At 42.0% G+C, this 27,329-nt stretch overlaps 1 protein-coding gene across 2 annotated transcripts in view; it reads right to left on the reverse strand.

The window, feature by feature from the left end:
• Positions 1-27,329, reverse strand: part of KIAA1210 (KIAA1210 ortholog) — a 52,851-nt gene that overhangs the window by 18,521 nt on the left and 7,001 nt on the right. The window contains exons 1-3 of one of the 2 annotated variants that reach the window (XM_027716392.2): positions 21,511-21,669; positions 5,681-5,757; positions 971-1,139 (exon numbers count right to left, since the gene is read on the reverse strand). In XM_027716392.2, the coding sequence (XP_027572193.2) occupies positions 971-1,139; positions 5,681-5,757; positions 21,511-21,572 (308 nt within the window). In that variant the 5' untranslated portion in view covers positions 21,573-21,669. Of the gene's footprint in view, positions 1-970; positions 1,140-5,680; positions 5,758-21,510; positions 21,670-27,329 lie in introns of those variants that run through there. The other variant, XM_027716394.2, reaches the window with a different exon arrangement.

Here is a 27,329-nt window from a genome sequence, read left to right on the forward strand (position 1 = left end):
GCTCCCTCCAACAAAACACTGCAAGCCATTGGACATGGCCAGTGTTTTGTCACACTTTGTTAGTCTGCAGCTCCACAACCCGAAGTGTAGAGTAACCCAAAGAGAGGCCTGGTTTAGTGGCTAACAAGGGAGGATGAAGAGGGTGGGAGAGCTGGAAAACAGCCAGATTTACAGGTTACCTGATACTGTTCCACAACATGCCTGGCAAGAGACACGACCATGCTCAGAGGGTTGTCCCAGCCCAGATTCAGTCAGAGATTTGCAATGTAAGTGTTGTGTAGTTTGGTGGTCTAACATCAGTGAAGCAGTGTTAGCAGTGCAAGCTGATAGCTTGTACAACACTGACTGAAAAAAGGACAAGGGTTTGAGCTAACATCACTCAGGGGTCTGAGAACTGCTCTGGACACACCTCATGGACTTGTAAACCTCACTCACATGCCCAGCCCTCCGGGGGTGGTGACACAAAACCAGGGGCCTTCAGTCTTTATCTATGCCTAAATGTCTAGGTAAGAAAGTTAAAGAAGCAATCACATGCTGATAATATACCAGAAATACTTCTTTTTCTTTACTGCAGCCATGATAGAGGGCACTGATGCTAAAAAAGCCACTCCACACGTGTTCTCTGTATTAACACTACTCAAACATCATCCTCTTGTAAAGCTGCTGCTGATCAGGCCTTCCAAGACAGATTTCAAACACTAAAACCAATCAAAACAATCTGGGCTATCTGCAGTTCTAGACTGAGAGGCTGGATCACCCCTGCCCCTGGCTGCCCTCCCCCTCCTCTCCAGTCTGACTTTTCAAGCACTAGCAAAGAAAGAGGAAATTCCTGGAATTCCTTCATCAGCATTAGGCCTTGTTTTGCACAAACTTGGACAGAAGTTGCTCCTAAGGGGCCAACTCATGCTTTCATCCCACTGCTGTGAGAGGCCTGCTTTTATTTATTTATTTTCCTTCCTTGCCAGCTTACCCAGCCTCCTTCGGTGAATGAAGTGCAGTAGCGTTGAGCGCAGCGATGCTGACATCGCTGCTGGACTGGCAAGGTTTTAAATTACTTTCCCCCCTGGGAGGTGGAGGCTCTTTCCTTTTCTTCTTGGAAAAGAAGTTCTTGAAAGTCTGAAATTTGGATTTTTTCTTTCCTGCAAGATGAGAAAAATGAAAATTCATGAAAGTTGGTGGTATTGCTTAGCTTGGAGAATGTTATCTCTTAAATTCTGGAGCAAGCCTTAAAGCTAAGGCAGCCCATTCAGTTTTAGTCAGCTCCTTTTAAATTATTCAGTGCTAGAGTCCAGTGAAAGGTGAAGCTGCAGTTCTTACATCTGCTGCCTCTAAAGCAACACTGGCATTAAGCTGACAATAGTGGTGCCTACTTAGGTTCTAGTTTATGCAAAAATACCCATTATATAGAGAATGTATCTACCTACAACTGAACACCGATCATAATTGCTGTATTTTTAATAAAAAATTGCTGTCAATGTCTTTAACTCTTAATGTTCTTTACTTAGTTTAGTCTAGTTCTGCTTTCTCTTTACTCAGTGCAATAAGGAGACAACACCTGTAGGACATTCAAATTTGCCAAAAAGATTGAAACTGGCAAAATAATTTATAAACTCTAAAACCAAAATATCTGTTTCCACATTAAACCACTGTCCCAGAATAAAAGCAAGTCCTTCAAGGACAGTGGAGCAAACTTAAATTAAGACATTGCCCTGCAGGACACAAAAGTCCCAAACACAGCAGCACTAAGAACACAAATAGAAAACTGTTAATCTGGTTTCAAATTTTCCATTGTCTAAACAAAAATTAAAAAATAACAAAATAAACCATATGAAGTTTCACTGACATTTCCTTTTCAATAATCTAAGATACTTTAACATTCTTAAGTCTACTTTCTTTCAGCAGACAAGTACTGCATTTTGTCACTGACCCTTACATTGAGGGGTCACTTTGGAGTGGTTTGGGCCAAACTATTGTACTAAGACCCCCGTGATTGACTAAAATACATAGGCAGAGCAATAACATCATTGCAGATCTGAGCCAAGTTCTCCGTTCAATAATACTTTACAGCAGTTGGCATAATAAATGCCCACAGCTGGAGGATTCCTTCATAAGCAAGGCATTATTTCAACACAATTATTGTCTTCTCCCAGTAATGATTTAGTCGCCGATGCTCTGTCTCAGCGTGTGCCCTGTACGTGTAGGGACCTCTGCCAATGGGCCTTATCTGGGCTGAAACTGTGCCACTGCACAGCTGCATCAGACAGTGGCCACTTTGAGAAACAAACAATGATACAGAGGTCTGCTCACCCTGTCTCCTCCCTGCTCTCCAGACCAGTGCCAGCACCACACGTCAGAACACGCAGGACACTGTTGCACTGTCCGGCGTGGACTGGCGACACGGCAGAGCAGCAGCAGCCAGCAAAGACCTGCACGTTGCTTTCCAAGGGACTGGGGCTGTCTCTGAGACCAAACTATCTTTCAAACTATCTGGAACAAACCTGTCACTGGAGTACCACTCATCTGAATAATAATGGGATGTGGCGCTCTTACGGAGGGTTTGTCAGTGGAAGGCCCTTCCATCTTTCATGGCTGCTCATCAGTGAATGAGACAGTCACAGCAAACATACAGGTCATATTGCCTGGATCAGACTACAGAGCTGATCTCAAGGCTTTTGGATTTGTTAAGGCTCTCATGGGTCTCAGTGAGCTCCATGCTGCACCCAAAGCAAGAACTGGTAAGAGAAGAGAGGTCACACAGCAAGAATAGACCACAGAGCCTCTCAAAGAAAACAAGCATATTGAGGGTGCTTTAGAGAGTCTTCAGAAACACCTCCTGACCATTCCTGCCTTTCATATCAGGAATTAAGACAATGTGCATGGTATTCTTCCAGGAAACTTGTCAAAGCTGATCTGGTTTATTTTAGATAGGCAAAACAGAAGTTTAAAAAGTTTCATGAAAGCAGTTCCTCAAAACTATCAATTCAGCAATGTCTGCTAACACAGTCCAATGACTCAAAGAACAAGATGGCAAACTTTGATACAGGCAAAGAGCTCTGCAACTCAAAAGCTGTCTGAATGAGAAACAAGGACATTGTCACGTACACTGGTCAGATGACAGTGGTACAGACAGAAAGCAAGTTGGATTTTAGTGCAAGTATTACTGAGCTTAATTAGGTGCTGGTATTTCCAGAGACCCAGAGGAGTGTTAACAAAGCAAACCAAAAAACCACAACACAATAACAAAAAAGAAGTGAATCCATGGACATTTAAGAGAAACAGACATAAGTCTTACCACAAAGGCTAACATTGCCAAACACTACTCCAAATACTTGTCTACATCAGAAGTGGTGCTAACTTTAAAGTGGAGCCCATGGAAAGGATTTGCAAAAACCGCCAAGGAGTAAACCTCAGCTGGCATGGGACAAGGTTTGGGTATCATTGTGCAACAGAGAGTCCTCTGATGCAGACACATCAGTTACTTCAGTGCCTTCTCTAAGCCTCTAATTTATGTGATGTGCAGGGTACATCCCCTCCAGCAAGAACTCCTCTTCAACCACTCTCTGCTCAGCACCAAGCCTTCAGCTGTCTCAGATGAGTGAGGAATCAGTAAGTTTCCCTGGAGTTCCAGAGACTGGTGCTTGCCATACTATTACATTAAAAAAAAAAGATAAAATCACTACTAGACACTTAGTGCTGGATGAAAACTGTGGGGCTGCTCTGTGTGAGAGCATTTGGCACAAAAGGCATGGTTCAGAAGGACAGCACCCATATTTGCTTCCTGCTGTGAACAGCTGTGCACTGGTTTTGCACACCATTAAAAGGATGCTACATTTAAGTAACAATTCAGTGCACTGTGAAGTAGCTCAATATATCACTGAATTGGTAGAGTGCTCTCTGATACTTGAACTAATAATATAGAGAGGGTCTTATTACTCAAGATGGAAAAATTTCATTGCATAACAAAAATCCAAGCCCAGACAACTACATCTATTTCCCCTTCACCCGCTGATGAACAATGACTCATGATTTTTGAATTCTTATGGTTACTAATCTTAAATTTCATGGCATTAAAAATAAAATATTAAATTTAAACGTTACTGCCCTAAAAAGCAAAAGCCTTCCCAAATATTAATTGCTTATGTTAACTATGATTTAGCCAACTATAACAGAAAAGGAGCAGGAATAACCATTTTGCTTTCTCTGTAAAGTTTGTATATTCTGTATTTTTTACTGTTTGTGTACTGCCTATTTCATTGTGTCTTCTGTGCACAGAGAATTAACACATGACTTTCTGCTCTTTGAATCATTCTTTCCTATAACAGGATAGAAAAGATAGATGCTTCTTCCAGTGCAAAACTGAGACTGTAAAAAGCATAAGAAGCATCTGATTTGGGAGTTCAATGATCATATTTAAATTAAACAGTTAATTCAGGGATCTTCTATGGTCTCTGACTTCCTAAGGTACAGTCAGGATAGATTTTCTATGTTTTTTCCCCTCAAATTCAAGGACTGGATACTCTCAACAATAAAAACACATGAAAACAAAAGCCCTAATCCATAGACAAAATTCTCAGAAAATACCATTATTGTAACTCCATAAAAAAATACCTGATATTGCCAGACAGGCATTAAAATCATGGAATTCAGCAAGGGTAACATTGGATGCTGACAGGTTTTGGTCAGTGACCTGGTTGCTGCCATCAAGAAGGAGCAGCATGCACTGGAAGCCCTCTGCTACTAGTCCGTGAATAAGGCAGACCTCAAGAAATCAATTTAATTGACAAGACTGCGAAGGCTGAGGATTTTAGCCTCCTGGAACCTTTAGATCACAAACCAATTAAAGTTATAAAGAGGTGAGGCAATCCTTCATTATACTGGAAGTAAACAAAAGATCCTCAAATGGCTTTATCCAGATCCAGTCAAGTGTCTCTTGAATACCTTGGCAATAGAGCAGCAGCCTTTAAGTATTTCACGTTTTTGTTCATTTAGAGACAGAAATATTCCTGGTGGTTGTAGAGCCAGCACTTCAGATCATGAGCCATCTCCTGCTTTCCCTGTCACCCAGCTCATAATTTGATCCATTTTGTGAATCTTCTAGTGAACCTGAGTACAAAATTTTCATTCATGGGTTTCACACAAGCTCACCAGTTTGACAGGATAGCACTAGACTGTGTGACAAACTAGATTACAAATTTAAGAAGCCAGCCATTGCTGAGCATCCATCATTACACTTTTTTCACCTCTCTCCATCTGCCATGCAGAGTTCAACTAACAGTCACTTTGCCATTTGCTTCTCTCTTCTAATAATATTTTGATGGTGGCAAATATTAGGGGGTACTAATACAGCTGCCACAGACAGAAGCTGGCTAACAGGCTCAGCTCCCACCTCTGCAGGATCTACCAAAGCAGGCAACACAATCAGCTCTTCAAGTTCTAACATCCTGCTTTTAGAAATCCAATTCAGAACCAAAAAGAATATTCTCCATCAGGATATGTTGCTCCATTATTGCACATTAAAAAACCTTTCCCATAATACTGACAATTGACAAAGCCATATAGAGATTTTTTACACTACAAAACCAAAACAACACTGCAAAATTACTCACTACAGACCCCTTTGCCTGAAGAAAATAAATTTTGACTTCCAAATCAACTATACATTCTGAGAACAACGGCTTACCTGTGCACTCTTCAACTGTGTCTCCTGATTCAGGTGACTGTGTGACCTCTGTGGGTCCCGTAGCCATGATATAGTCACTGAAATAGAAATAAAAGCGCCAGTTAAATTTTAGTCCATTGCCCCAGTAGAATATGGTCCCAGCCCACATAAAGAAAGAACATGGTTGGATTCTTTCTGAGACCACATGCCCAAATGGTTATCACAAACATGGCTTGCACACTTTTTTGTACATTGGCCACAGAGCTTTTCCTCATTTTTCAATAACAGTTATTTCTCCAGCCACAACTAACAAACCAGTCTAATTATTGCCAGTACCTCTCTCTTTTTAGGAGACCAGAATCAAAGTTTGCTTTCATGAAAGATGTCACTACACTTGCTCACCAAACACTGTAACGCTTCCCAGTCTTAGAATAATGAACCTTCACTAGAGAGTGACAGCTCCATGCTACTGTAAAAAATGTAAGTAAGTGCTCTGCTGCCCAGGGTTCATGTTTAACAGTGTCCTCACAGCAGGCACCAGGCTAGTCTGTCAGCATTATTAAAACCAGTTAAGCATCAGCACTGAAACATCATTCTGGGCTATGCTACATTTGTGGAAACCAATAGATCAAATTATTTTGGATACAGTGCAATCAGCTTTTAGCCACAAGCTCTGAAACCTTATCGCCAGCAGGGCTATTGATCAACCAAATTAGCTGATGGCATCATCTTCCTCCCTGATGAAAACAAAAGTTCAGCCTAGTTTTAAGATCATTCAATGTTAACTGGCTCCACCTTGTATTTTCCAAGACTCCTAAATGAGTGTCTGTCAGAGACAAAGGAATGAAGCAGCAGTCCAGAGAGTTACAGTACAAATGTCAAGCAACAATGGAAATGTGACAGTTTAGCAGGGCAGCTCATAAATACTGTCCTTTGTTATGGAAGATACCTAGGTGGTACTTTTATATCATTAGCAGTTCCAATATACTGTGTCAGGACTTGAAGAGTAAGAAATCTTTACAAACAAATGAAATTACCCAGAAACAAATCCTGCTCCCTCTTCTGCATAGATCTCATCTAAATATTTTCCGCCTCAAAGTAGTGTAACAATATTGCCAAGTCAAGTACCTCAACAGCAAGCAAGACTGTGATTCTGTACTACTTTGGTCAATCACTAAACTATTCTATTTCTTCTGTATCACCCACATATTCCGTAATCGGTTATGCCCAAAAGCACTGGGACTTTCCTATGAGCCCACACTCTCAGATAACCTTAAGGTGCACAAACTCAGAGGGAGAGGTGATGGGACTGTCTGTCTGAAAAAAGAAAAGTGCAGCCCATGGAAGTAAAGAGAAAGGGCTCCTGCAGAAAGGCAGGCTGTGGAGTAAGTTTTCCCTGTGTGAGCCGTGCAGGAATGCAATCTGCCACACTGCTGAACTCTGAGTGGGAAAGGGGGAGATACAAAGGAGAGGCAAAGTGCAGTCTAATATCACCTGCTAGCACTGAACACAGGAGAGCATCAACACACTATAGCTCCAAATAATCTCACCCCAACTTGCTAAAAGGTAATGAAAAAGCCATTGCAGCAACCAGGACTGATTATACCTTTCCTAACTAAGACACACTGAAGTTGTTTTTGAAACAGTTATTAGACAATATTGAGAAGCAACAAAAAAATAATACTTCTAAGATTTTCTGCTTTTGGATGACTGTAACCATTCAGCTCTCATCCCTTTTCCCCCATGTCTCATCATCTACCCATAAAAAAGTTTGCATTTCCTGCATATTTTCATTAAAGCAGTCATCAGAAGATTTTCTCATAGACTCTTTCTCTGTATTAAAAAGAAATTTTGTTCCAATTTTCCCTCTCAACTTTATACACCATGCATATTGCATTAGATTTTTCTTGAGGGAAAGGGAAATGCATTTGAAATAAAACACCAAGAAAGAATTCAACAAATTTACAAGAACAAACTGGCAAGTCTCCAGACTTGAGCTTTTTTTCACAGAATGTGTGTGAACCTGGAATTTGGCTCATTTAGACCTCTAACTCCTGCTTTACCCACCTTCAATTAAACCAAAGCAAGAGAAAACTGCTGCTTTCAGATCCAGCTTTGTTTGCACCAGTTCAACATTTATTTAAATCACTCGATCATCTCAGCTGCTCACTCAGAATTCTTCCAGGCATTGGAGATATTTTGACTGCAGTGTTTATTGTAACTGCAAGCATATATTTCCAAATGGTATATCTTTTATACAAGTAGAATTGTAACTGCAAAGCAGTTCGGCTCTGGGGCGGTTTCTTAAGTCAAATCAGCTCCAGCATTAACTCGATTTTACAGTTCTCTGGGGCACATGGAGCTCAAGTGTCAATTACAAGGGTGCCCCATTTAGGACCTAATGGTTTGGTGCCTTTCTATACCTCCTCACAGTACCATCTTTTTTCCAGTGAACTGAACATCACAGATTTTCCCAAGCTTTAAGTTAGCAAGTATTTGAATTAAAAGAGAAAACCATATATTTAAGTGGAAGTTCCATCATTAAAAACATACCTGGAGGAAAGTTAGCAATTAGATGACACATAGACTTCCAATTTCTGGTGACAGTGAGTTGCACTTTACAGAGAACAGCTAGCAAATGTTCTGAGCCACAAACCCTACCCTGGGGGTCAATGTAATGGAGTAAAAGAGGACAAAACCCCATCAATACAAATACATGTGAGTGCACAGGCATTAAACAATTGAACCTCCAGACATTCACCACTTCCAGGCCTTAATGACAGCAGACAGATGCAGTGTCAGGATGTATCAATACCATGTACATCAGTTCAATCCAGCTGGCACCCTGTGAGCTCTCCCAGAGCGTTACACCATTAGAGACAAAGTTTTAAAGAAATCCTGTATGTGTATTGATTTTTTGATAAAAATAGCAGGTTAAATAGATGGCCTTTTAGAGCAGTATTTCTGGTACCCTTCAGGTGCTACAGGACATCTGGGAGAAGGAGCTTGCAGAGGGATGGAGGAAACTGTCTCCTCAGTGCAACAGAAATGGCCAGACAAGATAGTAGAGTTGTCAAGTCACACCTACCGATTGCTTCTCACTAGAACTGGAACAGTGGACACATTTCCCCATTCCACAACTTTCTAACCATGTTCTTAATCCTCTGTCTAACAGCATTTGCTATGCCTGTTATATGCACAGGCCTCTTGCTGCAGAGGTAAAGGCCAAACAAGATGCTGAATCTCTTGCCCTCAAAAGCCAGACTTGGCCCTGTTCAGTAAGTCCACTGTATCAATTGCTGCATAGGGCCATGGAAAAGACTGAAAACTTACTGAAAGCACAGTATTTGCCTCTTCTTGCACAGGGTGATGGGCTGGATTACCACAACTATGAATTAATTAATTACTTGCAAACAGTGGCTTCCTATATAGATACAATCACAAAAATAAAACTGACATTATTGGACCTTATTTGCATTGCTAGGGTGTACTTTAAAGCAATAAAACTCATACAAAGTTGAAGGGCTTGCTGTACTTTCAAAGCAGACAACAGGACTTTGTTAGCAATAATCACTACCCTTGCTTGGTTTGATGGTTTAGATCTAGGCTCCCTGCTATCCCATACAAAATTTCCATTGATAACCCTACCGTGTTGCATTCACTTGGAGCTCTTCGACTCATTACAGGAACTAATGAGCCAGAAGAAAAAAATCTCCAGGAACTGGAGAAATGTCCTTGTCTCCCTTTTGCAAACCGAGGCAACTGGACAAATATTTGGAGTGCTCTATAGGAGGGCAGTGATAGGGCAAAAGAATAAAGTTTCAGGATGGTGTTCTGACCATTCGCTTTTCCCAGCTGAACACATGACTTAACATGTACATGGGGGGTAGGAAAATGCTAAATGAAGGAAAGACAATTCCCTTTCACTGCCTGGTTTGTGTATTTAATGCCTCCTGGGAAGTTAACATTATACAGGACTCAAGTTTCCTGCATTTAACAAAGGCCCAAGACAAATGCTTTCTGCTCAGCCTCAGAAAAGGGACACAACCTCCTTGCTGTCTCTCCAAGGGAGCAGGAAACTTGGAGACTGCACAGCAAGCAAGCTCCTACCCCACCTTTAGTGTTTCTTCAGCTTCAGTCCCATGGTTCTGTATAAGCATTCCGGAAGGCCTTATGACAGAGAGATCAAAGGAGACTCTGAGCCCTGAACAGCCTCTTTCCTATTAAATAAATGCTTGAAGAAATAAAGACTCAAGAAGAGTCTTTATTTACAGAGGCACTCTATTCAGTTAGCATCTTCATAGCCTACAGAAGACAGACAATGGTAAGCAGCCAAGACAAAGAGGTGAAATTTTTACCTGGAGCTATTAAAGACCAATTTCCTTCATGCTACAAAAATTATTTGAAATCAAGCTTATGCTCCAGATTTCAGGACACACACGTTTCACAGCAAGACGGATCAGCACAGGGAAATGCATGCCCCCATCTGGTCCTCTAGGCCACCACCCTGCAGCCAGTCTCCCTCAGAACATTCTTCAAGCTACTGCAGGACCTCAGAGAAAGCCCCTCTATTTCTCCTAAGAAGCAAGGTTCAAAAAAACACAGATTTCAGTATGGTTTAGTATTCAAATTACAGTCTTCAGCAAAAGGTGACCAACAGATTAAATTTTATTCTCTCTCATTAAAGCACGTTAGAGGACTTTATTCTGTCAAAATGATGGCTTTCCTCTCTGGGCACCCAACAAGGTAGCTATCAATGAACTTGTTAATCCAATAGGTGAAGGATAAGTTTACCCCCTGTAGCTCCACAGAGCAGGATTTCAGCGTCAATCACGGAGCAATAGCAAAGCCAGCAAGATTTCTATTCAATTTCCACACCCCTTGAGCACATCAGAAACACAACAACCAAATATCCCTTTGCTCTCCATGCAATGAGATGAGTGACCTGCACTTCAAGGCCCACAGTCACGGAACATGCTGAGTGTGGGATTCCACACACAGCTCTGTTGAAATGGGGTACAATCCAACACAACAGCAGGAACCAGGACCTGACCTTGCACAGTTGATCCCATTGCGCTCTTCTGGAGTGTAGTGTTTCTAGGATGAAATTCCCAGGGTTTCTTGCCAGCCTCTAGCTGGTATCTCCCACGGGGTCCTTCCCGTGACTGCTTTATGTAGCCATAGGAGAATAGCACAAACAGCATTAGGATTCTTGCTACTGCCTCCACTGATAACAGTGAGGGGAAGAGTTTACCAAGTTAATGAATATTGCTCATCTAATTGTCACTGAAGGAGGGATAGTTTAAGAAAGTTTAAGGTCCTTTTCCAGGGATCACAAATAATACAGCAATAGCATCAATCAGGAAGTCTGGATAAGCATCTAGATAATATTTAATATCAATAAAATATTCTCCCAGAATCAAGCAGGCAGTCATAATAGCAACAGACAACATTCAGCTCCTGCCCTTGATGAGATATCCAGAGCCAACAACTGGTCACACAGAGAGATCTGTTCACAGCTTTCACACTTTGCATTCAGACAACACCCCCTCACCCCCCTCTGTCCCCACACCTTGGCTTCTCCACGAAGGCTCGCCAGAAGACAGGTCCCAATGTGCTGAACTCTTTTTACCTACAATCTACTTTGAGAAGCCTCTGTCTGACAGCGATTCTGAAGGATTTCTGCTGTTCAACAGTGCCCGAAGCATTATGTGCTGCCCTCCTAGTGAGTGTGTGTGTAACACTAATGGAAAGCAGCTGGTGGGCTGAAGCCGACTTTAAAAAAAAAAAGTAAGAGGAGGAAATGCCTTTCATACAGTCACACAGGCTCAGTCTGTAATTGTGTGAGAAGCCAAGAGGATAAGAAGGGGGAAGGGTAAATAAGACAAATTCATAAGCACTGTTACTCAGTCCGGGAACTGAGAGAGTCAGAGCCTGTGTTCCCTGCATGCTGTCCCATCTCCACAGGCTCCCTCCCTCCCAGCACTCATGGCATTTGTTTGTTTAGCCCTGCAGAACCATCTCCCTGCACGTGGGGACACACCTGTAGGACACATACACAGACCTGTGCTACCTTACACCTGAGGCAGGTACCAGTAGCAGGGCAGCTGTTAGTTTGTACTCAGCTCGAGAGGCCAAACTGCAGTCCCACCTACCAGAGCTTTGCAACACTCGGCACCCACACCAGACAGATTAACCTGGTTTGGACATGGCACTTCAGGCTGCCCTCAAACACCTAATTACTCCACAGTGCTTATTAGCATGATCTTGTGTAGCTGCTGTCAGTGAGAAGATCTCAGCTGCAAGTTTGTATCTGCTCAGGGAGTAGAGCAAATATCTACCTGTTTCCCAAAAGCCAAGGAAAATGTTTCTGAATAGCCCATAATTGGTAATAATTTATCGCGCAGTTTTTCCAGTGCATTTTCTGGTCAGCACCAATAAGGAGAAGTGTGACAGAACTTTGCTCAAATCGAGACTGGCGCTAACACAGTCATGATCTAAACCATGCAAGAGCTCAGCCAAGATTTTGGGTCCAGATTGCCTCCATTTTAAAGGAATGTACGTTAAATAACACAGCTGAATTCCACCATTTGGCATTAGCATAGGAGTAGGTCAGTGCTTTTCCCATGTAGTAATTCTTTTTCTTCAGACTGTCACACTGGGGAAATTTCAGGAAGCAGCTGGAATGAGGATCTTCTTCCACTCTTCCTAAAAAGAAGTAAAAAGAAGCAGGAGAGTCTTCCAGCAACCACGCTAAGGAGCCAGCAGTAGGAGATACTCTCAGATCTACTTGACATGGATACATTTGAAGTAGTTTGGAAGGAGAGGGAACATGCATTGAAAAATCAACAAGCATGTAACCAAAGGCTGCCTTTGCCAGTTAGGGAGCTACGCCCACTATGTGCTGCTGCCTTTGGAAATGGTTTCCAGAGCAAAGCAACAGGAAATGTCAAGCCACTATCTCTGAATGCCTCATGCTAGCAGAGTCAAGATGTCAGAGAGTCAAGTATGGGAATAAAAGTCAAGTTGCTGTCTTCTGCCTCTTCAAGTGGTAAATTCAACAAATAAGTGTCATCTTCCATCCCAGATCTGGTGGTGGGCGTATTTGGCCACTGTTTTCTAGCTTGTGTGTGTGCTTTTTACCTACTCTCCAAAGTCCTAAATTAATTTTGTTTCATCTGTGGCCTTCAAACATAAAGTTAGATGACTGGGATCTGACCTGTGGTGTGCAGAGCCCTAGGAGTCCATGGGCTGCTTTTCAGGGATCAGCAAAAGGCAGATAAGGAAAAGAGTTTGCCATCAGCTGGCTTCAACACGCTCTACAAGGGCCTGAAAGACTGTGTGCCTGAGAAAACTTAATGGAAATTGCCAATATCTGCAAACCATGAAGGTGACAATTAGTAGTTTAGACAGTAAAATCTATGAGACAGAGCTTGTCTTGAAACATATTCTAGCAGATGGAGACTACAGGGCTGGACTTGGGTAGATTGACTGATTTTCCTGGCTCTATCACTGGATATCAGGGCAAATTACTGGATTTCTGACAGGAGCCTGGAGTTCCTTTACCTGTGGAATCAAAATGGTCACGCTGAATGCCTGAAAAGCCTAATGAGCCCTATAGAAGAACTAAGTACTACCTCTCCTACAGGAAACCAGCATGCTGGAACCATACCCACTGACACTGCTAACAAGTGCTACCACTACACAGAAGATAAATAACAAAAAAACCATAAAATTTCACAATAATAGCCTGCATATCTGCCGTGCCCCTGTATTTGAGTCACAGTGATTTCTAAGATGTTATTCTCACAAAATGTGAAGAATCATTACATCCCGAGCCTAAAAGAAAGAGTCTGGAGGCACTTTTACCAAATTAAGCTGTCTGACTATTGCAGGGGAAATGAGGCTGAAACAATAGAGAACTGAACGCCAGAACTGAAACATGGAATTTTAGGCTATGTCTAAAGCTTTCTTTTGTTAAGGTCTTTCCAAAACAGTCATTTATCCCTCAATTTGGGGGTAAAGAGCAGCTTAAGAATGGGAAAAAATAAAATGAAATCTTCAGATAGATCAAACTTCCCAGGACATGTCTCTTGGAAGAGATAATAAAGACATTTAATGGTCAAGAATGCAAAATGCACTGAAAAAAAAGGAGAGGCTAACAGAAATTTCCAGGATGAATTGTGTTACAAATTTTCACTCTGAGGATCAAAACATCATAAAACCAGTCAGCCATCTTTTGGCCATAAGAAAGCAAATAAAACACAGGCTTTGTGGTCTCAAAAGCTGCCTTTGGCAGGAAGCTCAGGAAATCTCTCTTCATGTGAAGTCCCAAAACCTATTTGGGGCAGTATCTACTGCCTGTACACACACAAAAATAAAAACAAGGCCAGCTCCTTCCTGTGTTGAAACATACTGTGTCCGGCTGGCTAAATCCCCTGAGTTCCCACTGCCCGTGGGTATCTCTGTAATTCAGCCCCTATTTTGGCTCCTGATCAAGGAAGGCCTGAGGCAGCCTCAGTGCTTGCAGAGAAGCTTTTCTGCAGCTGTGTGTGAAGTTTGATGGTCTTCCTTCTTTTATTCTAAAGGAAACCTCCTGCTGTCCCTGCTCTGCTTTCCTGGCTGCTCTCTCTAGAGCCTCAAATTAGGCAGCTCGTGGAGTACAATTGGTCTTGAAGCTCATGGAGAACTGTTGGAGCCAAGGAGTATCATCCATGTGCTCAGTGCAGTTCCTGAGTCATTTCTGTCCCAAGGGCAACTACTGACCTTTCACTTTAGTATGAGCAACTGCTAAAAAGGGATCCTACTTCTCTGGGATTCCAGACACAAATACCTCTCTAAAACAGGATCATCTAAAATAAGATTATCTGAGCTAATGCCGTTTTGCACCAATGGAGTATCAAGCTGTATTCAACTGTGTTTTGAAGGTGGTGGTACAGCAGCATCAGGGAGCAGAGACAGTATGTGACAGTAGGAAAACCCAGATGGTACATGACAGTAGGAAGACCCAGAAAGGTGACACCAAAGACAACAAGGACTGTAGGATGGGGTACTGAAAAGTAGGCAGTGAGGGGGAAGCAGGGAGGGAATCAGATTGGGACAGACATTCTGTAAGGTCTTCATAGGCCAAGGCTGAAAGGAAGGAAGCAATAAGAGAGTTGCAAGTTTTTGAGGGAAAGCAATGACATTTCAACTTCTGAAACATTCTTTTCACTAAACTGAGATGCTGGAAAGCAGTTTAACTGCTAGAGTGAATGAAAAAACAATTCTTCTACACCCCTGACAAGTCTGTATCTTCCCACATACTCAGGTAGGTTGATGATTACCATGATGTCTCCATTCTAAATCTGAGCTGGAGCATTCAAACACATCCTATTTGCATCAGAACTACTGTGTGGGTCAGAACTGCGTTGTTAGATGAGTGATACCTGGAAGACCCAGCAGAAGCACACACTTACATTTTTCTGAGAATGAATAAGCATAAAGGAATTCATCATGAATAAAAGTCAAACATTTAGTTTGCTAATTAGCACCAGATCCTTGAATCTCAGAGGCCAAAAGAAACAACCACCACGAGACTTTGAAGATGGAAAGCTGCCTTAGCTCTGGCTAGATGGTTAAAAAGCAAGATTGGGTGGCTTTGTCCGCACAGCCAAGTTTCCCTGCTCCGACCATGAGTGCTACAATTCCCTCTAAGAGCATGCTGATCTGGGATGAAGTAGAGCTAATTTTCATCACAGCAGCTGGTAGGGGGCTGTGGCTTGGATTTGTGCTGGAAACAGTTCTGGTAACTCAGAGATGTTTCCTTTATCACCAAGCAGCACTTACCCAGAGCCAAGGCCTTTTCTGCTCCTCACCCCACCCCACCAGTGAGGAGTCTGGGGGGGCACAAGGAACTGGGAGGGGACAGAGCTGGGACAGCTGATCCCAGCTGACCCAAGGGATATCCCAGATCATACGGCCTCATGCTCAGCAATAAAGCTGGGGGAGAAGGAAGAAGGGGGTAAGTTTGGAGTGATGGTGTTTGTCTTCCCAAGTGATGGAGCCCTGCTGCCCTGGGAATGCTGAACATCTGTCTGCCCATGGGAAGTGGGGAATGGATCTCTTGTTTTGTTCTGGCTTCATGTGCAGCTTTTGCTTTACCTATTAAACTGTCTTGATCTCAACCCACAAGTTTTCTCACTTTTATCCTTCCAGTTCTCTCTCAGGGCTTAATTGCTGGAGCTAAACCACAACAGTTGCAAAGATACCAGCATGCTCTAGCATGGGGACAGGATATGATAGACTATAGAACATTGTGGCACCTGTACACATGTATGAATGCAGCAGCAGCACACACCAGTATAACAATGCAGTTAAAGAAACAAATAATGATGTGTGTGGCCCAGGTCTCAGCTTTTTCACATACATTGTGTTGGAAAGGTTGAGCTGTTGGCACAACCCTGACAATTAACATAGTGATGAACAGCATCTACAAGCAAAATCAAACAGGAAATCAACTGACTGGGGGGTTTTCTTGTTTGTTTATACAGTGACTCCCTCAGTGGGGCCTTGGAGGGTCACCTGTTATCTTGATACAAATAATTATGAATAAAATAACAAGATAGATAAAATGAGTCTGCAGTTAGTATTTGCTGTATCCAAAATAACTTTACTCAACCTTAAGACTCTAACAGATTTAATGCAGAACTATAAGCTTGAATTGCATTAGTGTGGAGTACCTTGTGCTCAATTGTTTTCTAACAGCAGCAGTCCCTAGGAGAAATGGGGGGGGGGGGAAGTGGAAATCAACCTTGGAATTACCTTGCTGTTTTTCTCCTGTTTCCCCATGGACAGGCTTATCTGAGATTTTCCCAAGTCTGTCTGGTAATCAGCTCTAGCTGCTCTACACCAGCTCAGGTAGGTTATCTACCAGAAGTACAGTTTGGACCTACTACATTTTTGTCCCACATATCATCAAATTTCAGCTTCTAAAGCCAGTTCTAGCCCTTTACATCACAGCTATTAAACTTTCTATACCTCTACAAGAGGATGAAATGACAAATTAATCCCTCCAGTTGGCTGTAAGGGTACAAAGCTAGACACCTTGAGCAGCAGAAGTTTCTGTGTAAGAGACAAAGGCCAGCGTCTACACAAGGCAAAATTGTGACACGATGTTTTCATGGCTCAGTCTGGCAAAATAATGTAGACAAAAAACCTGGCAGTCAAATGATGCAGAAGAGTGAGGATCACATTCAGCAGACTGTCCCAAACCAAGAAGCTTCTGCTCCAGTGCAAGTGATGTAGGACAAGCAGCATTAGAGGTCCATTTGACAGCATGTCTGTCAAATACTCAGAACCTCGGCGATAGGGAAAGGGCTGAAACCAAACAAACTGGCATGCCTGCTTGGAATTCCTCTGCCTACAGCCAGCAAACACACTGCACCACTGTGGCTGCTAAAACAAACACCATCCAGAGAGAAGCACGAACAGAATGAGGAGGACTGGGAGATGTGGAGTGACTCACTCGTGTATTAAGCCAGAAGTGAACTTCTTGCACAGAGATGAGTCAAATGGAATGAATCAACAGAGAAATAGTTGATTTTTTTTGTTACTAATATAGCACCATTGTACTAACTGTGCCCAATTGCCTGCAGTGCCATGGCTCTGACACCTCCTGACTGCTTTTGTTTACCCTCTCTACCATTCTTGAATAGGAAAACAGGACTTAAGCCTCCGCACATTTAATACCAGGCATAGCACTGAATGATCCTTGTGGGCCAAAACCAACATGCTCACAAATGTCCACTCTGTATAATTGCCAAGTACAGGAACATGCTCATAGGCTGTGTATCGAAAGATTCCCTTGAGAGACTCACAAGCCCAAGGACTCCTTTCACCTCAGCTCATCCTCTCTAACTTGGCCCCAGCTGGGAGAGCTCTCCACTTTCCACAAAAGCTGTTTCTTGAAACCTAATATTGTCACTCTTGTGTGGATCCAAGGATTGTCTCTGCACAGGTGAACTTGCTTTGCTGGGCAGAAACTACCTATCATGCTCAGATATTTTCACCTCAAAAAAACCAACACTGAAAAGCTGTTAATGAGTCATTCTTGCCCTTGTTGGGAAACATTGTGTCAAAGTGATGTACAATAGAGACATGTAAACAGACATATTTAAGAACACCTAAGTGTTCATGGAAAGCATTTCACCACAATTCATCAGCCACACAGACAGATCCCCAGCTCACCACACGACCACTAGTTCTGCCACAACTCCCAGGAAGCACCAACTCCAAAGCTGCACAGCCTTCTGACTGTGCCAGTGGCACTGAGCCCATGGACCACTGCTGAGTCGAGACAAGCCCAGATATGCAGGGGGATACACAGGCAGGGATGGCCAGGGAACTCAGTGTCTTGCTTTAAACAGCCTTTGAGCCTTGGAGAGACGCTGCATATCTAAAACCATGCCAAAGAGCACAGCATCATGTACTGCAGGCAGTCAGTACACGCAGCTACTGAGACCCCGTGGTGATTACATGGCTCCAAAAAGGGAGAGAGGCCACAGGAGGCGAATGAGCTGCTGACAGAGAAAAGCCAACAGTTTTAAACTGTCAAGTTGCTACTTCAGTAGCAGTTGGTGGAGCTTTAAACCACTTCCAATTCACTTGCTACTGTCCGAGCTAAAACAGCAGCTGCTTGCTGTGGATGGGGAGCAAAAGGCTCAAAGGACTCCACACATGAAAGCTGTAATAAAAGTGTAATTAGCCCCAAGGACAAAGGGATTTCTGGCACTCCTTCCACTGTCTCCTATGAGCTTCTCCAACAAGAGGGCTTGGGGTGAAGGTGCAGGAGGCAGTGAACAGACAGCTTGGTTATCTGTCAGGTGGACAGCACTGTACCAACTATGAAATAAACACAGCAAACATCAAAATCTCTTCCTGACACTCATCTGAACAGGCAATATAAACTACAGCAGCAGCACCTAACCTAGAAAACACATTTTACTCAATTTGTGGTCATAACATTGTTCTGCATTTGCAATTACTTTCATCTCAAGCAATTTAAAAATATATTGAAAATTCTACTGATGTATTCCTTGATAGAGTTGCTTTACCCAAATGCTAAACTTCTTTGCAGGACAAAAGTGCACATCAGCATTTTTTGACAATTTTGGACTATAGAAAAAGAACACAATTCTCCACTGAGAGTGCAGAGCTTAGCATAGCAGAAGACATTCAAATTGAAATGTCCATAATTCTAGGATTGTTTGTGGAAGGCACCGTGAAATCCTGAGTGACCACATTAAATGCAGACCAGTTACATACATTTTCTTATAGTCTGCTATACAAACCAGTTCTGAGCTGGCACATAAAACCTTCAGCCAGCTATTTTATATAGCTTCTAACACACTATTTTTGTCTTTGGAAATTGGCAGTTTGTGTTGACCATCAGTGAACCTTACTATTCAAGCAACCACATTTTCAGCTTATAACAACATACTTGGCTAGTACCAAAAACTGAGGAACATATGAAAAGATTCCTCCACAGGTTTTAGAAAACTTCATCCTATCTGTCCAGATCTAATTTTTTTTTCTGACACCACACTTGGACCGAGAAAGAACCAAAACTTTGCAACAAGGGTGATGAGCTATAAACTTACCAGAAGAACAGTTTGAGGTTATTCAGCTGGCTAAAGAGAAATATGAAAGCAATCTACAAGTTTTACTTCAGTGACATAGCAGCCAAGATTGGAGCTGTGATGTACAATTATCTGGATTAGGCTTTGGCCTTTTTCTTTATGTCGTAAAAGAACATTAAAAAAACACAGGTACAAGACTGTGCACAAAGATCAGATTCAGCCACACATTACTGCACCAGGGCAGAGCCTTTGCTTTCTCTTGCAAAACGTGGGGAAGGTAAATGTGACAGCAGCACAGGAAAGCACTACCCAAAGCTGCTTTTAAAACAGCCCAGGTGCTTTAGCTGGACTCAGCAGCTCAAGGCCCTGGAGGGAACCCTCTCCCAGTGTCCATGGCAGGTTTCATGGCCTGCACTGAGCTCTGTGCCACTTTGGCCAAGCTCCTGCTGGTGCCCAAGCCAACTGCTTAACACATAAAAGCCACTTCATTCCAAAAGAGCTTTCATTCAGAAAGTAAACTTACTCCTACAGGTCAAATGACCACGTGAGAACTTGGGGAAGCCATTCCAATGACGCATTTGTCCAGAAAGACAAACACTTCACATCAAACTCCAAACAAATTTCATCCAAAATTAATCTCGGGCTAAAAACATCACTATTACTGCAACGGGTGTCTTGGACTTATTTTAACTGCTAATAACCACAGCCAAAGCAGCACGTAAAATTTGCAAAGACTGCAAAGTATTAATAGTTGCACTAATTCACTTGGGAACACATCACAGGGCTGAAATAACAGGTTAAAGAATATATATGATCTGTATATTATCAAGTGTAGAGACCTAACTGGAAAATATCAAGAAAGAAAAATCTGTTGAAGAAAAAAAGCTCTGTTCCTCATAAATCAGGTGGAGATCTACCCGGAAAGAAGAGATGGTATACCACATGTAAAAAGCTTCATCTGCCAGCCTTTATAGCCTCTCAGACTTTCAATTTTGTTTTAAATGCATTAGAAGCTGGAGAATTTGGGGGGGAAAAAAGCCTCTCAGCATAAATCCAACTATGTAAACAGGAGGGTTTTTGTCAATTCAAGTGCCAATCCACCTATCTTCATCAGGACTCACTCTTAAACCTTTTGCTAGTTATGATGGCATACTCTTCCTTTATTTAAAGCAAACTTACATTCCAAATATTAATTCCCTGTTGCAAATTTCAGAGGAGGAAAAGAGTCAATATGGGATGGAAACGCTAACTGAAATCCAATAGAGTTGTGTGCCTTTGAAAATGCACATTTCCACCAGAGTAACATGAGACAAACTGTTAGTGTGAAGGATACAACCTTTAGGAGAGGGAAAACGAATCCATCACCACTTTTGAACTATGTTTTCCCCTCTGCTAACTAGGACTTACACATTCAACTATCAGCATTCACATCCTAAGCCTCAAGACACAGCTTCACTTGCCTTCCACTGTGCATGTTCCCTGTCTGTAATCCCACACTGGGTGCAAGAATAGAGCCCTCTGCAGTCTGCTGGCGCAAAACATGATCAAACCACTGCTCGGGTTTGGCAGCAGGAAATTTTCTTCCATTCCTTAGCAGGGAGAATGTCAAAGCAGAAACAGAATGCATCTTCATGGTGGTTTAAAGCACAAACACTAATGTGCATTATCTCATTCTCTTCTCTCTTTATAGTCTACTCCAACAGAACATGTCAGTGAAGCAATAAAAAAACATTCCTTTTAAATACAATTGAATCTCTCAACAGGGAGCAATTACAGAAACAAACCTCAGATTGCTTATAGAAAAACTGAGCACACCAAGTTCTTAAAGAGCATTTACTGCCAGACTTCTAGCTGAATGCTTTTATAAAAGCCAATGTACATTTCTGTATTTCTCATTTTTATGTGTTAATATACAAACAATATAGCTAATCACTAAGGAAGAGGACATTTTTCCTCCTGCTATAATTAAACAGGAAAAGATTCTTAATTCCTTTTTCAATATTTCATGCCTACACCTCTGAAGGAAAAAAACATGACCAATTCTCACCACACTAATATTTTACCCAGGACTAATTTTTTGCACTTCTGCACTCAGAATGGTGCTTCAGTCCCAAGGCATAAGCACTTTGCTCAGTGCTGCAGCTGCAATACAACAAAGACAGGTTTTCAAACTACTCAGTAGACTCAGCTCACTTTGGAAAGGTGGAGGGGAGGGCTCAGCATGGCACTTACTTTTTACTTTTCAGGCACCCGTAGAATCCAGCCATGGTGTTTCCCGGGAGGCGTGTGTGCATTTAATTCATCCCTGTGTGTGGATGCCAGCAAAAGGTTCTGCAGCCTTGTGTCGTGCTCAGCACTTGCCCACACGCGCGCACAAGGCAGCCAGCGTGCCGATGCAATTACTGGCCAGATAAAGTTCCTGATCTGAGGCCCTCAGACTCTGCTGAACTGGGTCCAAGGAGGGCTGTGCCTGCTCCATAAATGGTTATGAATTGTTAACTCCCCCTTTTCCTGTCTCCTTCCAGCTCTTGGTACGCGCAGCATCCTAAGTGTAAAATACCATATGGCATTTGATTCTGCCTCGCTGTGGGACTAATGAGAGGCTTGGTTGTAATTAGGATGTGAAGAAGCCCTGAGGAGATTAATTGTTATTGTTATTTTTTTTGACAGAGAAAAGCTACAGAAAATACTTGCAACATCTTAGAAATAACCAGTAAAAACTGTAATTGTTCTCCAGCACGTAAGGAGTGCCCAGCACCTTCCAAAACAGGCATTTTCCCAATTCACTGTAAATCATAATCTATTCTAACACATTAACAGAGGGGAAAAAACCCCAACTACATCCCTGCAATATTGCAAGGTCAGGTTAAAAGCTCTAGAGTTTAAATTAGCCAGTAGACCCATATGACAAAATTAGTGCCTGGTGATGACCTCTGACAATACACTAATGGTTGTTACTCACTATCACAACTAAGGACACCCTCACTGGGTGTGGAAGGAGGAAAATGCTGGGGAACATAAACCTCAAGCAGCTTCATTCACAAGGATGACCCAAGTCCTGGGGACAACATAGCTGTTGTTTCTGACATTATATTGCATTAAATTCATGTGGAAATGAATTTGCATCATGGCTGTTAATGGCCTCTGTTGAGGTAAAAGCAGAGATATGAGGCAAGACATTGTTTGTGCCGCTTGCACACAACAAGGGAGCAGCAGCAGCCAGTAACACGTCAGCCTGTTCCTGGAGTCCCGTGCCTTGCTAAGAATGTCAGCTCCTGGTTTAAAAAATGCACATATATTTGAAAGTAGGAAGTTCATAACTCTCATAATAGCAAAAGAAATATTTACAGTCATTCCTAGAAGATCAGAAGAAAACCACATTTATTTGTGTTTCTCAGCTAGTACACTGCATTTGAATACTTGGCTCTGGCAAGCCAGTAAGAGGCAGTATTATTATTTCTGTATGAGCTCCTCTTAAAGGCATTGAGAAGCAAGACCAGATCTAAGGTGGAGCAGTTCTTCTGGAATACTAGGAAAAAAAGTATTTTGTTTTAATACCTTTCTGATAACAGAAACATGAAGTTTGAGAAATGGGCCTCGGGTGAGGAGTCACATAAGTGACTCAGCTACAGCAGTTTTCCACCAGTGCAGAACTTTGAAATCTGTGAACAGACAACTCCATTTCTCTATTTTCTATTAAGGCCCCTTCACAAAGGAAAGCCATGACACAAATAATAGATGACAGCAAGTGCAAGAGCCATCACAAAGAGGAAACAAATCATATTCTAGTCTAGTTTCCCACTTAGCAGGCAAGTGAAAGCCTCTCCAAGCAGCCAGCTTCAATGCCATCCACACAAGAACTACAAATCAAACCTGACCTCGAGCAGATACACTTTCTGTCTCTTGGGAAAAGACAAAGAAGCAAAAATACAGTAACACTAGTTGAAGTTTTACCCAAGGAAGTTTCACCACTGTCCTGAATTACTGCATTTGTCACAATGACTTCATACTGAACTCCTAATCCCAGCAGAAAAAGGCTCACTAGAGAGCATTAATCTCCACCCATCAGAGAAAGCCCACAGGAAAAAAAAATGCAAAATCAAGGTTTCAGTTATTGGGTAACAACTACCAGGAAGGAATTCCTGGAGATTACTGGAGAAACCTTCTGATTGGCCTAATGTTCAAAACCTTGGATGTAGGATTGCATCTGAAATTTGCCTGGCATTTAGTTCAGAAAATGCTGCCAACAGAAACATTTGTAGTACAGTAAGAAATGAAGGAGACCTCATGAAAAATTCACATTTGTATTTAAAAGCTGGAAAGATCAAATGGCCTTCCAGCGGGAAGGCACAGTCCCTAAAGCCAGTGGAAGGGTGCAATCTTGATGGCTTTGGAAGAATTTCATCACTTCACCTGGTGTAGAATACAGCCCACAAGCTTCAAAAGATTGGAGTTTTTGCTACCATGAAGCGGATTCCCTGTCTCCAAACCTCCTCAGATGGTTTGCCTTCCTTTCATTATTCTTGTTTTCTTTCATGCATTTTTGTCTTGAAGTGACTTACCTGAACATGTAAATCTTCATCTGTTGGGTTCCATTTAGGTCAGACATAGTCCCATTCCCAGCAACTGGCAGTTTAGCAAGACCCATTGCACCATCTCAAAACCCCCTTACTTTCCAAGAAGCAAAAACTAGTAAACAGTCATTAAAAATAATTACCCTACCTCAGGATTTAATCCTTTTTGATTCTCTATCTTCATATCACTCTCCAAGCCACTTCATGTTAGATTTATTATTCACTGCTCTGCTTCTTTATCACTAGCACAGCTCCAAATGGCTACACACTGAGCTTTTTGGGTACAGGTCTGAAATCTTAGATGTTGATAAATATCATGGTTCCTCATCCACAGGTAAATCAGTGCAAGTAAGCAGTTATGTGCTGCACCCTGGGTTTGAGAGCCAAACATTGCTACACTTGCATTAGCTCTTCATTTAAGTGCTGAAGTGAACAGGCTGCTCTACTGCCAATTAATTAAAGCTGGTTTTAACTTGGAAAGTTAGTGAACACCAAATAACCACAAATACAGACTTCGGCAAAGTAAAGATGGTTCTTTAAAGATAGGGAAGACAGCAAGTTTAAACACCTGGAAGTTGAATCAGATCTGAATTTCCTCTAAAGTTTGTGGCTTGGCTTGATTAAAATAGCCCAGTCCAGGCCTACTTTCACTTGAAAATTATGGCCTTCCCCATTTTAACTCACTGTCAAACTCACTGTCACTGCTTTCCCTCAACAGCCCAACATTGCACCACCCCCTGTGATCACTGCACATCCAAATCCACCTTGCTTCCCCTTCTGGGAGAACGAGCAGTCCTGGTGGGAAGCTGCCTTCCCGCAGTGGTACCAGCAGCAATGAATGGGCAGCAGCAGAGATCCAAGTGCCTGGTAAACTTCCCAATGGGTTTCTCAATTTCTCCAAAGGAGGGAGGCAAGTCTGAGCAAGGTCCAGGAACCCAATCACTGAAAAATGCTTGCACCAAAATACAGCTCCTAAAATCAGCAAGCTATTAATTTCTCAGGCACTGTGATCTGTGCCACAGCAAAAAAAAAGGCCTCTTCAACATAAGTAACCAACAGCAACTATTAATCCAATGGAGGAAATTCAAATATATACATACTACAAATACATAGGGTACACACCAGCAGCCTGACAGCAGAGGTGTCAGGAACTCCACACACAACCAGCAATTCTAAACATGTTCCATGTCTGACAGAGCTACTGCTTTTCTTGTAGCCCCTTGCAACTGGGTCTCTAAGGGCTGACCACATCCTTGCCTCCCCAGCTCCCAAATTGCAAACACTTCCAACTTCACAAATTGCCCATCCAAAGCTGGCTTGCTCTGTCCATCAGGACACAGACACAGTGCACAGCAGCAGGGATGGACCAGATGTCACACAGTTAGGAAATCCCATGATTCACAAACTGTGTTTAAACATAGACGTTTGGTTTACATTTTTTTTAATTTTTTCCAGAAAGGGACAAAAGTTTCATGTGAACTTTTCACTAAACAAATTTAGAGGTAGGAGTAAAAATCACACAGCAAACTAATAGACCACAGCATTTCAGATTTTCTTTAGATTTCTATGTCTTTGAACTGAATTCAACAAGGCAGACTTTAGTCTCCCATTTTTAGCCTTCAAGCTCTACCAAAATCTAGTCTACTTTCTTCTTTCCTAGTCACTGTAACATTTTGAATGCATTCCTCTGGTAAGTTTTGCTGTTTTGAAAACAGTGTCTATCAGCTGAGAATTCACCGAAGGAGGTTTGCAGTTCCCCTGTCACCATTGTGACAGGGTGAGCCGTCATATACTGATCTATGGGCACTTGGATTTTATGCCATGAAGATTCCATGCATTTCTTACATGCATGTTGCATCTGTACCCCTGACAACGCTCTGCAACTGTGTGCCAGCATAAACGTGATTCTCAGAAAATACTTTCCTGAAAGATAAATGGATTCAGTTTTCTTACAAGTGAGATTCCCAGGCTGGCAAATCAGCCTGGCTTAGAAATTTTCTGTGAAAGCCCTTCAGTTCTAAAGAAACAACTAAACGTGCACCGCTGTTAAAAGCTGCAGTATCAGAGCTTTAAACAAACAGGGTTAGAATCAAACACAGCACTCTGCAGACAACAAAGAAGTGGAGATAAGAGGATTTCTGCCTTGCAGAGTTTATACATCCATCTGTGATTAATATCAGAAGGAAAATGAGGGTCAAAGCCTATCTCTGAAACTGAAAGTAGAGAGTATAGTCAGACATCTCCAACTATGCACTATTAATTGCTTTTTATTCATGCATATAAACCAGAAGAATTTGCCATGATACTTTATCTGGAGTCTAATTACTGTGTGTTGCTCTAATTAAGTCTATTTTCACACTTTGTGTACAATGTGTGGGATTTGGGGGATTTTTGTTGTTGTTATTCCCTGTTAGAGGACTTCCTGCTATCTCCTTCAATAACAAGAATATTTCAAAGAAAGCAGCAATACATGTAATCTCTTTGATTCCAGTGTTTGGTAGCTCTGAGTCTGAATTGTTTCCTGCAGTTTACCACAAACACACTGTCTTCACCTCTGAGGAATGAGTGAAGATAAACTTCAGTATGGGATATCCAGTGCATTACTGAATTCTAAAATACAGCCAAAAATACTGGTATTCTAAATCTATCCTTTGTGTCCCCACAGCCAAATGTGAACTCTTCCTGGATTATCTGGAGATGAAGGTCAGACCATGTGTCATTCAAAAGGTAATTTCCTCTAGATTTGCAACAGGATCACAGATGTAACCTCAGACTTCAGTGAGAGAAAATACCAATTGACAAACAAGTAATACATATCCAGAGATAGATTGTTTGTTTGACATTTTACAAATGTACAAGGATTTATTTGCATATAAATATATAATTTACTAATAGAGAAGTGACAGCATCCCTGTATACACAGACAATATAGCCAGGATGTGCTGCCTCTCACATTTCTGCTTTTTTCATCCAAGATCATAAAGCTAAAGTCTAAGATTTTAAAGAATCTGAATGAAAAGCAGATTATTTTTGACACAGTGGAAGAGCTGGTATTTCCTGTGAAAATACTAGCATGGTCAATATTTTATATACTAGGAAACTGTGGTTCTTTTGTCTAAGGGGGAGTAGTGCAGAAGGTGAACAAAGGAGCTCTATTTCTGCAGATTCTGACTTAAGAAAACACCGTGTTAAAAAATATTAAGTTCCAACAACACAACTTTTCCTTCTCGGTGTCCAGGCAGGCACCAATATACAAGAGCATCTGGAAAGAAATGTGAGAACACAGTGTGTAGCTACAGGCACATGGACCAGCGCCTAGTCTAGATGTCGAACATCAGAGGTAACAGTTACTGAGTCTAAACAAATATCCTGAGATGATGTGAATAATGAATTGAGTTTTCTATGCCCCATTCTTCCCAAACTCCCCTCTAGGGATAGATCCAGTTAATGTCCTTCCAACACTCTCGCCAAGCTCCC

Source organism: Pipra filicauda, unplaced genomic scaffold (assembly GCF_003945595.2).
Source record: "Pipra filicauda isolate LSUMZ 115617 unplaced genomic scaffold, ASM394559v2 scaffold58_size5111680_pilon, whole genome shotgun sequence".
Taxonomy (NCBI): domain Eukaryota; kingdom Metazoa; phylum Chordata; class Aves; order Passeriformes; family Pipridae; genus Pipra; species Pipra filicauda.